This window comes from Seriola lalandi, unplaced genomic scaffold (genome assembly GCF_002814215.2).
Source record: "Seriola lalandi dorsalis isolate HSWRI2012SDOR001 ecotype SW California unplaced genomic scaffold, Sedor1 jcf7180002054216, whole genome shotgun sequence".
NCBI lineage: Eukaryota > Metazoa > Chordata > Actinopteri > Carangiformes > Carangidae > Seriola > Seriola lalandi.
In genome coordinates, this window is record NW_019524769.1 from 407,493 (window position 1) to 420,786 (window position 13,294).

The following is a 13,294-nucleotide window of genomic DNA, read 5'->3' on the forward strand; positions in this document are numbered from 1 at the left end:
CTCCCAAAATAAAAGTCCCCTCCACTGTCTGTCTCCATCTCTAGACCAACATCCCGTTCCTCCAGAATGTATTCTCCAACCACCAGTTCCTCCACTCCACTGTGGACACCCAGTTCATCGACGAGAACCAGGAACTCTTCAACCTTAAACCCACTCAGAACCGAGCCCAGAAGCTGCTGCACTACCTGGGTCAGTGTATAAACAACACACACACGCACTGAAGAATGACAAGATATGCAGTCACAATGTGATTAATTGATATTTTCTGAGCTGATTTGCCACATCAAAGATCAAAGTGATTACAAGGTTAATTGTTCAGCCACCACCTATCTAAAACAGAACTACGACTTCATGATTGTTTCTGTGGCTTTCACAGTTTTCCCCACTCTGCTTTTTACCAGGAAGTAACATAATGCAAATATTTTCTGAGCTGACCAAAGCTAGTTTGGATTTGATTTTAAAATTCCAAGCCAGGGGGAAGGTGTCTTGCTCTTTGTACCACGCTCAAAGATGGGAAATGTGTCAGCTCAAAAGACCCTCATATTCAAGATTTCTATTTTATGAAAAGAGTAAGAACCAACCAACACACTGATGTTGATGGTATACATAAAATGATGGTGAATGTAAAGTACTACCAAGGTAAACCTTGGGGCATCTCAGTCTTCTATCAAGCCTTAGATGAAAGCGCTGAAAGCTCAATGTTATACATTAAAAAACAGACAAAGAAGAGTGGAATCTGATGTACTGAACACCTTTAACCTACAATTGTAATATGATGCAGACCATAAATTTAATGTATCTATAATTGTTTCTAGCCTCAGGTGTGCTGTTTTATAACTCTTTTTTTTTAAATCATCTTTACAGGATGTTACATATGTTACAGACCTGCATCTAACTTGTATTCTCTATTTTTATTCTTGTGTATAGGTCATGTGATGGTGAATGGACCAACAACACCCATCCCAGTCAAGGCTAAACCCTCCTCCACAGACCCTGTCATCCCTCATGTCACCATGGGTATGTCAAACACATCAGCCAAACACAGTTCATAGTTGACCCTGACCCTCTATCACACTTTATTCTGCTAACCCAAAAACCATGTGTCAATAACACCAGCGACTGATCAAAACAAAAAAAGGGAGGGGTACAATAACTTTAAATTGTTATTGAACATTTACAGTACCATAATGTCACAATGCATCATCCTTATTGCATTTATTACATTTGGACTAATTTAGCAAGGCACAACCACTGTGAGGGTTAGGGGTTTCATTTCCCCAGGGGCATAGATGCTAAAAATTTAAACACTTGTGGATCCGTAGGGCACTTTGGATAAAAGCGCCCACTGAATGACAAATGGGATGTCGAACAGTCTGATAGCTGTAGGCGGAAAGGGCTTCCTAAATGACTCAGTTTAGCACTCGGGGAGGAAAAGGGTTTTGGCCCAGAGTGCTCTGCTGAGCTGTGAGTACAGCGGTAAGAGGGTGCAGCTCATTGTTTGTGAAGGCAGAAGTTCTCTACTTCTCACCCTTCTCTGCACCAGCACCCCTGGAGTCTCGCAGGAAAGGCCAACGGCCAAGCTGAGCTCTGTGATAAACTCGTTGCGCCACTTAGGGTCTCTGGAGTTTCTTTCCCCTTACTAACTAAAGTGTCTTAGTGAATTTTTAAAGGTTAAACTAAGGCTGGAATATTGATGAAATACTCTTTTTAAAATAATGATGAGATGTGCTCAGTTTTACTCTTAAATGTCTTTATAAAAGCATAAAAAAAAATTAAAAAATAGGAGGGGGGAGGGGTATTTGACTTGATGCCACAGTCATGTTCGTTTTGCAAAGATGCACTTTTTGTTTTTTCTCACTACACTCCCTGCTTTATTTTTGTTAGGGGTGCAAACTGGCATGAATTTATGCAGCTGTTCCTTTTGACAGCAACTAAATAGTCATCTGTATCAATCTGACATGTTTATCAGCTCCCTGTTATGCCTCAGCACATACCACAGCATGCCCGGTAAACATGAATTTATAAGAAAATAATGTGAATAATGTGAATCATTATGAGGCATAGCTAATCAAATCTGACATCTAAAAACCATGCACAGTGGAACAGAATGGAGGAGAATAGGACAGAATAATTTGCGGTGTTTGTGCATGTCTGGATGTGAGTGTGTTTGTCTGTGCTTACTCACCACTTGTCTACTTATGCAAATCTTGTGTTGAAAGCTATCGTTGCCCGCCCCTCTTGTCGCGGGAAAGCAAACACACACATGCACGCACACTTGAAAATCACACACTTGCAGTATGAACAAAGTGTGCAGGTACTCTATAGGCAGACATCCTTTGTGTACATGCCCCCACTTACCTATAGTAAGCTGTTGATGAGGTAGTCGTATGCAGCACAGGCACGCACAGAGGCATACCTAAAGCCTAGTAATGAGATTTGTAATGTGCTTATATCCTTTCTTTCATTCAACGGAGGGATTGAGAGAAGAGAGGGATTAGGCCTGTATTATCACACTCTGTGGAGGGACGGATCGAGGGAGGGACAGGGGCATGGAGGGAGAAAGAGGTTATGAAAGGAGAACACAGAGGGTTTGGGCAGCATATAATCCCTATATGTAGAGAAAATGGTCAGGTAGATATGGTGGCGAGCAGCTAGGGTTCTATGGATAGATAAATGCTTGAGATAGATAGAGGGGGATGTAGATGATGGCGACCAGAGTAGGAAGGGCTATTACCTTGTAACACCCAGTGAAAAGAGAAGAGCAAAGATCACAATGAGATTTTCATATCTGAAAACATCACCTCTTAAAATGAGGAGGAAGAATCACAAGAAAAAGCCATTCTCGGGGAGCTCCCTCCACACCAAGGAGAGAAGGGAGGAAAATTATTCCTCAAAGACAGGGTGAGGATGTCCTGATAGAACCTGTTAAGTACTCAAAGGCCATTATTTTCTAATTAGGATTTGTAGTCTGAAATGTTCCCTCTGAAGGCTGATGCCTGGTGGTTCATCGATGGTGTATAAGCACACCTTGTTCCAATTATTGTCTGGATTTATTTAATGGAGGACATCTAGAGGTTAATCACCAGATGCCTCAGAGCTAGCTTTAGGAAGAATGACTAATAAAAATGACGGACTACTTTCCCCCTCCCAGTTGCGCGCTGCATTTTGTTCTTGGGATTAAAAAGTAGAGGAGTGGCTGGTAGAACAACATGTAACGTCTGTGCACACTCTTTTTGTGTGCAGGTGAAGAATTGTTTTCACAAAATAAGCACACATGGACTTGATTCTTAGTATTCCCCATTTCTCTGCCTGTTTTTGATGCTTTCATTAGCCAACTTCAAACAGAAAAGGCTGTTCTTGCCAGCATTGTTTTTTTTTTTGTTTTGTTTTTTTACTTTTCAGGTAGCTTTAAAAGGAGTCATAAAGAGTCTTATATTTGGCTTTCTGGAACCTGAAGATACTTTTTTTTTTTTTTTTTTAGGTGTGTACACTTCAGTAACTTATTTCTTCTTTGTTGTTTCTCTAAAGACATTTCTTTCAGTTATTTGTTTCACACCTCCCATACAGCTATATGGAGGAAAAAAATTCTGGTCATGGACAGTATTACCAGTTTAAAGTTTTTCAACAGGGTGTCTTTTAGCAGCTATACTTAAGGGCAAACCATAAACCAATGCAAATGTATTTCAAATACCTTGTTGCAGTATAAGAAAGGAATATTTTTTGTTGTTTTAGAATTAGGTGGATTGGCACCTGTAGCAGGGAACAAGCTGTGCATTGGTCTTATTACTCATTGTATCACATCTATCCGCTTTTAACTTGTACAGACTTAGCTGATTAACTGTTCCAGCATTTCTTACTTTAAATAAAGCACTCAGCAGCAAGTCCCATCAGGATCTGCCAATTAAAAGGCTCCTAAACAGATACAAGACATTTAACAGTCTTCTTGGGAGGCAGATGTCAGCTCAGGACAGCGACAAGGCAAGCAGTTATTACTCTGAGATTGTCTCCTACACAAATTGCAAATAGAGAAGTACCTCTGAGCAGTCGCTCACTCTATGTAGTCATATCAGCTTGTATTGTGCAGCTGTGGGAGAAGAACTGCAGTGCGAGGAGAGGGTCAGACAGGTGAGGAATGTCAATGAAAGGGGTATGAATCGACATTATCCTGGGAGACAGAGGAAAGAAGTTGGGGTACAGAAGCTGGGGAGTGGCAGTGAGCAGTTTTTCCATGCAAAAGAATGAGTCTGTGTTTGTGTGTAAATGGGTCAGTTGCCAAGCACAGCAACCGTGTGGGACTTGTATCTCTTTACTACTTTTTGTTTCTGCTCTGTACGACGCGACACACACAAAAAACCACTGACTATTTTTCTTGAGGAAAATGTTACATGCATAGGCCACCGTAGTCCCAGTAACGATGCCTTCATTTCTCCTCTACTGTGTTGAGGCATATATTTCCTGACGAGTGGTGAAAACATAGAAAGCAAGTTTGTAAAGGTGTAAGAAATGGAAGGACGAGTTTGAGTGTAAATCTAGTCTGCTTCACTGAGCTCTTCACTGAGTGTGTCTGTGTTTGCTTTTGTAGACAAATGTATCTACATCTGTGTGGGTGTGTGGGTGTGTGTGGAGTTCATTTTGCTCATGCTTGCCTCAGAGACAATTATAGCAGAGATCATTTGTTTTCAGGGATGAGGTACAACAATAAAAGGTCAAGAGCGAATATTCAACTACGCAGAAAGAGAGAGAGGGAGATGGAGGGGAAGAGAAAGAGAGGGACGAAGGGCCGGAGGACAGCTAAGCAGGCAGCACCTCGTTAACTAGTCTAATTGATTGATTGTACACACCGCAGCAAAAATAGATCCCCATTCTGCTTCCAATATTTTAATGCCTATGATTCTGCTTGTGTTTAATTGTGAGGCAGAGAGAGGGAAGGGAGAAGGATTAGGGTAGAAGGCTGCTTATGTCAGCACACACCGAGCGAGGTCTTCGCAATGTTTAACATGTTTGTTCTGAGGACCACTCAGCTGTAATAAACTTAAAATGCCAGTATTTGTCTTGGGGATTTCCTAGCAATTGTTTTTGTTCCTCTTTGTGTAGGCTTTTAGTGGTGAGGATACTCTTTGCTACTGTGTATGACATTACAGTCTTGAAAGCTAACCAGAAACACTCATCTAACACCAACATCTTCACCCCGGGGGTCCTCAGGGACTGGAACTGGAGACTTTCAGAAACACTCTTATAATGGCTCTTGCACCTTGTGATTTACTTTCTAGTTTAAAGTTCATGTGTTAGCTTGCATTAGTACTGTTGTATTTTTAGCCACGTTAGAGGCACGGCTCCATGGATGGGAATGTCAGTCCACTACTGTGGTCAAGACTGAATTATCTGAACAGGTAGAGAATGGATTGCCATGAAATTATATACAGACATTTTCCATAGAATGTATCTGAGTTTGGTGAGCCCCTGACTTTTGCATTAGCAACATGATGAGCTTTTTTCATCTGTGGTTTTGAGTGAAAATGTCTCAACAACTATTTGATGACTTGGGACGCCCTGGTAGCTCACCTGGTACCTGGTGTGTGTACCACATATAAGGCTGGTTGGAATTCAGCCTTTCACTGTATGTCATCCCCCCTGCCCGCCCCCACCCCCCGCCTTTCATTCTCTCTCCACTGTCTCTGTCTAATAAAAAGCAGAAATGCAAAACAAAACAAAAAAAACTATTGGATTGCCATTAACTCTGGTACAGACATTCATATGCAGCTTGGGCTGGGAGTCTGCTGGATATGCAGACTTGGTGGTTGACACAGAGTTCAAAGACTAATATTTTATATGGAAATACGTAAAACACCTATACGTCAAAGAACATAGATTAAAAGGCCAGCAATATATTATTTCAGTGTAATCCATCTGGGGCTATCTCCACACTCTTGAAAATGGAATATAAATATTTATATGTTATATTAAAAGATGGGTGAAAAGTTCAATAACAGCCATTCTGGAACTTACTTGCCTTCTGCTGGAAACCAAGCTCAGTCACTTGGATGTCTTGTTTCACTAAACGATAGCTACTTACTTTATATAGAAAACCATGGCCATATGAATCACTGTCAGCCGGAGCAATCCGTTTTCAATAATCAGTGGGTTGTGATTAATAAACCAGCTGCTGAGCTTATATACCTGTATTCTTTTATAGTCAATTTACTTGAGCTGAGGGTGATTGGAGCAGCGCTGAGAGGAAACGGTGTCCACCTCATTAGCAGAAGTTATGACAACCGACAGACTTGTTAACAGTACAACTTAAGAGAGAATACTCTGCAAATAACCTCATTTTACCTGCCCGCCTGGTGTCTTGTTATAATGGTGGACATCATTTATCTTGTTCACACACTAAAGCAGTGTCTAGTCAATACACTGCTTAAAATTGGATTAAAAAAGGGCTACTCTCATATAAAAAAAAAAAAGGCCCCCCTTTTTTTGCACATAGTTGTAATATCAGTTGTAATATAAAAGCCATATTTACAGTTTTTTGTTTAATTTCTGCATTTATTTATCATTCCATTTCTCTCACCATGTGAACTGCTCATTTCTGCACAATCTATTGAGTGTGATGCAACATTTTAAAGTATTCCTCCAGCATCTGATATTGATTTCTCACAAACTGCTGTATCCCATGTATAACCACAAACCTATTTTCCTCTCATTACCCCGCTGTTTTGTCCTCCACATTAACTTTCTTTTTTTCTGTTTTATCTCTTTCGCCCTCTTTCTCTAATAGGCGACCCTCCGATAGGTTTCCGTGACGTGTTGCTGCGCGATGGTCCTGAGGGATTCGCCAAGGCTGTCCGTGCCCACCAAGGACTGTTGCTAATGGACACCACATTCAGGGATGCTCACCAGTCGCTCCTGGCAACCAGGGTTCGGACCCACGACCTGAAGAAGATCTCGCCATTCGTCAGCCACAACTTCAACAATCTATTCAGCTTGGAGAACTGGGGAGGTGAGTTTTGATGTGTTGATTTTCTTATAATGTGTTATTTATTGAGCTTTAAAAGTGCCTGTTGCCTAGAGCCAGGCTAGGACTTTCCACCTGCTTCCAATCTTTATACCAGGCTAAGCTAACCATGTCCTGGCTCCAGCTTAATATTTCAGCTCATAAACATGACAGTCTTATTACTGTTCTCAGCTAACTATGCGTAAGAAAACAACCTCCAATTTAAGTGACCATATCTGTGCCAAGCTCCAGCGGCCACCCCAACATCCCTTCCTACATGGGGGTTCGGGCTGTGCCGCTTACTACAGCCACTAGAGGTCATCTGACAGTAAAATGTGTCTATGGGTCATGATAACCTGCTTGCACAGATGACCTATGAGGTCTTTTTTTTATTTATCCATGTTTCAGTGATTGTACCTCTTTGTCTTTCTTGTATGAGCTGGGAAAATAATGGGCCACTGAAAACGCATCTCATTCTTCCATCTTCCACAAGCCAGTCTTCAACAAGTTCCCTCAATAGACAATGATTGTACCTTTTGCCTGCTCCTGAATGAATAGAGAAAATGACGTGTTATTGAAACTTCTTGAGGCATGCACAGTCCAATACTGTCCCTGTATAATATGCAATTACTCTGAAATTGGCCAGAGAGTGAAAATACGTGCTTCGTGTTTGAGCAGATGGCAACGAGACCAATTATCAACACTTCTTGATAACGTTCCTATGTGAAGTGCAATTGTTATGAACTGGTTTCAAAGAGTAAATTCATTCTCCCCATTTGAACACTTGAACGCTCAGGACATGCACATTTGTGGAAGAGATATGCCCAGTGCTCCTCTTGAGGTTGAAACATTTAATTTAATGCTCAATTATAGTAAACTACTCAGAGTGATTGTGCTTGTATTACTTGGAGAGCTTTGAGTAGATCACAAGAGCAAACATAAGAACAAAACAACAAACCCTTAAGTAAAAAGGGGTTCTGTTTCAGTTGCTATGCCCAGCGTTAAATGGTTGAACAAAGTGAGAAAAAAAATAAAACCACAGGAGAGAGTATGTCTCCAGTGAAACCTTTTCATCGCTGTAAACCCTCTCTGAGGTTCAGTTCCTCCTGGTGGCTGATCGTGGTGCACCAGTTAGGGGGAAAAGCAATATATTTCATCACTCTGGCACTTTGAGCAGACCTTACATTAAGCAACTGTCTACTTATCTTGTGTTTCAACAGATAAAGAGGTTATGGCAAAAATAAATCATTGAGGAGATATTTTGATAAAAAGGGCTTAAACGGTTCCCAACTTCCATCTCCCAGTATACCATGATGTTATTATGAGACTGACCAGAGAAAGATTATATGTAGTCAGTTAAACTGTGTTTGAGCAGTTACATTAAAAGTAAATCTTTGCAGAGACACTGTGAAAACTCGCAGTGAACTCAGTCCTTCACTCTGGAGGAAATTTCTGAATAGATACCAGAGGAGCCCCTCGTCCCTGTATGTCGCATTATACTGTGTGAGCCAGCTCTGAGAGGGAAGTTCTTTGATTAAGGCACATAAATGCCTTTTTTGAAATTTCATTTTCTAATATTTGAAGCCTTAAAAATGTAAATCCATCATTTTTTAAACTCAGACCATATTAAAATGTGTTTACCAAATGTTGTTCACCATCATTTATAATCATGCATAACAGAACCTCACTGATACATTTACTTCTGAGGATCCTACCACTTTGCTGCAGCCTCACTGGTTTTAACCACAGTCCAATGGGGCCACCGTTTAGTCTTTCAAAAACTGTGATAAATCTCCTTTTAGGAAATGAGAAGCTGCTCACAGCACAGTCAGACATGTCCACATGTTTGACTATTAAAAGAGCACAAACCGAGCTCTCTATCAGGCTTTCCTAACCATTTCTCTTGGTTTCATCTGTGTGGGAAACAGAAACTCTGCAAAACAGTCTATAAAACCTGATAGAGAGCATGTTTTGAGACCATTTTATGGTTGAACATAAAAGATGTTAATTTACCAGGAGCTTCCTGTTTTCGAAACTGAGCCGTATCATGGTTTTCGAAAGCGTAAGCCACTTGCCCACTGAAGTGTTTAAAAGCCAGAGAGAAGCAGCAGCAGAGGGCTAAGATTTTCAAAGCCAATTGATGGGGTTGTATTATGCTTCAATAGGAATGGTGATTTACATGGGTGAAAGTGGGCCGGAACGTTTCAGAACAGCATTACGTAAATAAACCTGATTTGCAGTTTCATACAAACTACCGTCAAGCAAGTTAATTTACTACTTATTCCACGTATTTGTCAGTTGTGTCTAAACAGAGAGCAAGAGAGATGAGTGTACACACACACACACACACACACACACACACACACACACACACACAAACAGGAGAGACGTTCCCTTCTGCAGATCATAACACAAGGCCATGCTCCTTTTAACTTTGTTGCAGAAGAAGTGATGCCCTGCTTACATCATACATGTAAAGTCATGAGGTTTTTATAAGGATCGGCAGCTCTACATGATTAGAACAGAGCAGTCGCCTTGACTGGCATGGAGAAATTAACTTCTGGTGTGAACAGCCGGGCTACTGCTTGCACAAGTCGGATTGGCCATGGGGTATACTGCGACAAATCCCAGTAAGCTGTTGAACCATCCAAAAATCTATAAAGTGTTTTTTACTGGCCCTGAGTGTTTCTTCACTGGCCCTCCCTGTGTTCTCATTAGATAATCATAACCAAGTCCTCCCATCCGCAATCTAAGGGTTCCCCCACCTCCCGCTAACGCCTGCTGATAAATATACATTTAATTAGGTTTGAGATAAAACACCTTTCCTTTTCTGCAATTGAAAAGGAATATTATATTGTGTTCACTTTCCCTCTTAAGGCTTCAACTGACTATTTTACAGTGTAATGTGTAATTATTCACAACTGAACAGACAGCGTGGTTAATATTCTTAATTTGGGCATTTGATGCTGTAAAGGCTCTAAGTAAACGCTGCGGAATAATCTGGTCTCTGAACCGAATCCAGTTATGATAAAATGGCAAAAGAAAAGTAAATACGTCTTTGAAACTCCCTTGTAATGCGCTAATGTTTGAATTGCAGTGGGAGTCGAGTTTGGAAATCTTCTGTCAATAAAAGCTCTTGAAGTTTTAACAGTCTTCTGTCTTCATGAAGAAGTTACAGAAAGTGAATGTATGCTTGTCTCGCTCCCATTAATGTAACGGCAGCAAGAGAAAGTCATTAAAATCAGATGTAAAACAAGAGATGCAGAAGTTTAAACACCTCCCGACATGATTCTGTAATAGGCTGATATTATGAGCTGAGGAGCCTAGGCTTCATTTGTCTTTCTCAGTTAAGAAAAGTTGTGGAGAGCCTGTGAATCACTAAAGAGAAATGTAATATGGTATTGGATCCTCTTGAGGCGTTACTAGTTCCTACATGATATGATTATGAGCCAGAGAAAACAGAATGGGACTTTCTCATAATTATTTAAACACTTAAAGGCAGAATAAATTCCAGAAAGAGAGATCCCCCTGACACCTTCCTGCAACTTCAGTGGTTTGCAGTATATTATCTCTGCATTAGTGTCTTCCTGTGCTTATTGATGCTTTAGATTTTATGATATATATATTATTTTTATTCGTTAAGTATAAACAGCAAAGCATTTAGAAAACAGTGATGAATCTGCCACCAAGTCTTTTGGCACAGTATATTTTCTCCAGTCAATAAAAACTAATGTCATTTGCTGTTTTTGTTTTTGTCTTACACGCAAAAATTAATTCTGAATTATCACTTACTCTCAGCCATTTTTAAAAAATAAATGGACCAAGGCATCCACACTTTTGTTCCCCTCTTTGGGTCAACCTCCAAAAATCTACACTTCCCATAATGCATCTCACCTTTTTTCGATTTTCATTAAGATAGAGCAGATAGTGAGGTATTACTTCCGTTGTTGGTTTCTTTTAGGTAAATATTTGTCGCCCCTATTTAAAGAATCCTCTTTACGTTATATTTATTTCTTCTTTCTTCTTCGTCATAGCATAAAATCATAACAGTACTTGTCTTGATGGTAAACTCCATCTATAAAATTATTGGAGTGTCCCGTTAATAAAAGAATGTTATAACCTTTTGCACTTTATCTCAGGATAATGTGTGAATATCACAGTTTGCTCTTCACTCACACAGATTTCAATGGCCAAAGTTCACAGATTCGCCAGCTGCCATCCTTGCTCTCGGCTCGTATTGATTGTAGAACAAATTAGACCCACCACGCTGTAGTAAAAAGTTCAGCTCTAGCACACATTGTCCCACAGTGACAGCTTGTAACTGTACCTTTAATCAGTTCCTCATAAATCACTAAATGACCACTGGGAGGAATAACTACCATGCCTCTCTTTATAGGTCCCTATACAATGTACCTTTATTACAAAGTGATCAGAAATAAAGAATATTATGCCCAGCTGTGCTCAAATCACTTAGAACCAAAATAAATCACTAAAGGGAGATGACCACGTAAGTATCGAACGCTGTTGCCTAGACACATTGTCCCTATGCAAGAATCTTTTTTTACAGTGGTCTTAGATAGGGAATATTGCTTTCACATGTTTCAGCTGCTTAAGGGCAGAATGAATCATTGAAGAGATTAAGCCTGTGAAAGCCCTTTGAGGATTAAGTCCTTTCCTGATTTAGCGTTTCTCCCTACACCATACAAGATACAGTAATATGAACTGGGTCACATAACGTATCTATAGGGTTCCCTTCCACAGTTATCGAATGGTAATACTGCACATTCTTAATTACGGTATATGATCATGTTGGTGTGTGCACCTTGCATGTTTGACTGTTTTAAGGAATGCAAGCTGTGTCTTGGCACAGGCTGTGGACACAAGCAAAAGCATGAAAGTCTGCACTGTACAAAGGCAAATCAGCCAATCCAGAGTAATGCAGTGGAATCACAGATGACATAAAAATTGATCTGGCAGGATAAACCGTCAGATGCATCAGGGTTATAATTGCACATTTAAGCACAAATGCTGATAAGTGCTGTGCGTGTGCTTATGTAACTCAAAGATTCAAATTATAGATATTAATAATTTCTATTCACCATGGGCTTTCCTTTATGGCCTCAAGAGCATGGGGTAGATGTTAACATCATAGAACTTTTATTTCCCCACCAGGGGAGATTTGGATGGAGTAAAGAGTTTGCCAAAATGAGACTGTACAAACTGTTTTATTACTGAATTTTGTATAGAATTTATTCTTACCTAACATACCAACAGAAGATGTTACAGGCCAATGTATTCCCACAAAACCTATTCCAGGAGACAGTTTGTTCCAAAATAAGTCATTTTTCTCTCTTCTATTGTAAACATTAAACGGAATGTTGAATTCATTGCTGGCAATTGTGGGTGTTGCGTAAAAGGCTTGTTTCCTTCACTCCATCTGATTTATTTCAGCTCATCTTCATGGCAGATTGGACGCTGCCTGTTCTTACAAAAAGGCAGACGACAGCAGTGTCTGTGCCTAATGTCCTGTATGTGGAACCAGCTGTCAGTCTTCACTCGTGTTATCAAATTATTAGAGTAAATTTTGCCATCCCAGATGAATTCTTCACTCAGCATCGCGGTTTGATATCTCATGTGCAATGAAACATTAATACAAATGTTTAATATCAGATAGTATTGCTTGCAGTAATTTCCACTTTGAACCAGTAGTGTAAAAGATGCTGATGTCCACTAAAATCCAAAATTGGGGGAAATAAAAAAAAATAGTAAAGAGGATAAAGAGGAGGGGTTTTCCATGGCATCCCTGCTTTTCACAGAGTAAAGAACAAGCACTTGTGCTTAGTATTCTCTCAGTGTCGAGATGTATGAGTGCTCAGAAAATGAAATTTAATGATGACAGTGTTGGATCAGCAAAAAAAAAAAAAAAACAGTGGAGGCTTCAATATTTCTAGCTGATATGATAAATGGGTATGAGATTCGCTAATCTACTCCCCCAGAAAGGGAAATGAGAGATTGCTATCCTTTTTTTCCCCGCTCCTTCCTCTGAAACATTTTAGATTTTAAAGTGACTTTAAAATGAAATGATGAAAGTGTTAGAATGAGAAAGTATCATCATATACTTTATTTGAACTTCCGTTTGTGTGTATTTTACGTGTGCTATCTGTGTGTGCGTGTTTGTGGGTAATGTTATAAGTCTGAAATTTTAGTTTTTGAGTCTGAAATTGAGATCAAAGCTGGGATGATAGATGAGATTTGAGATGACAGCTGAAATAAACTGCCAACCCTCTCTCTCTATCTCTCTCT

The 13,294-nt window shown here is 40.0% G+C and overlaps 1 protein-coding gene across 1 annotated transcript in view; it reads left to right on the forward strand.

Moving 5' to 3' along the window:
- pcxb (pyruvate carboxylase b) overlaps positions 1-13,294 on the forward strand; it is a 284,512-nt gene that overhangs the window by 222,353 nt on the left and 48,865 nt on the right. The window contains exons 13-15 of the mRNA XM_023404085.2: positions 45-189; positions 928-1,017; positions 6,776-6,997. Of these exons, the coding sequence (XP_023259853.1) occupies positions 45-189; positions 928-1,017; positions 6,776-6,997 (457 nt within the window). The remainder of the gene's footprint in view (positions 1-44; positions 190-927; positions 1,018-6,775; positions 6,998-13,294) is intronic.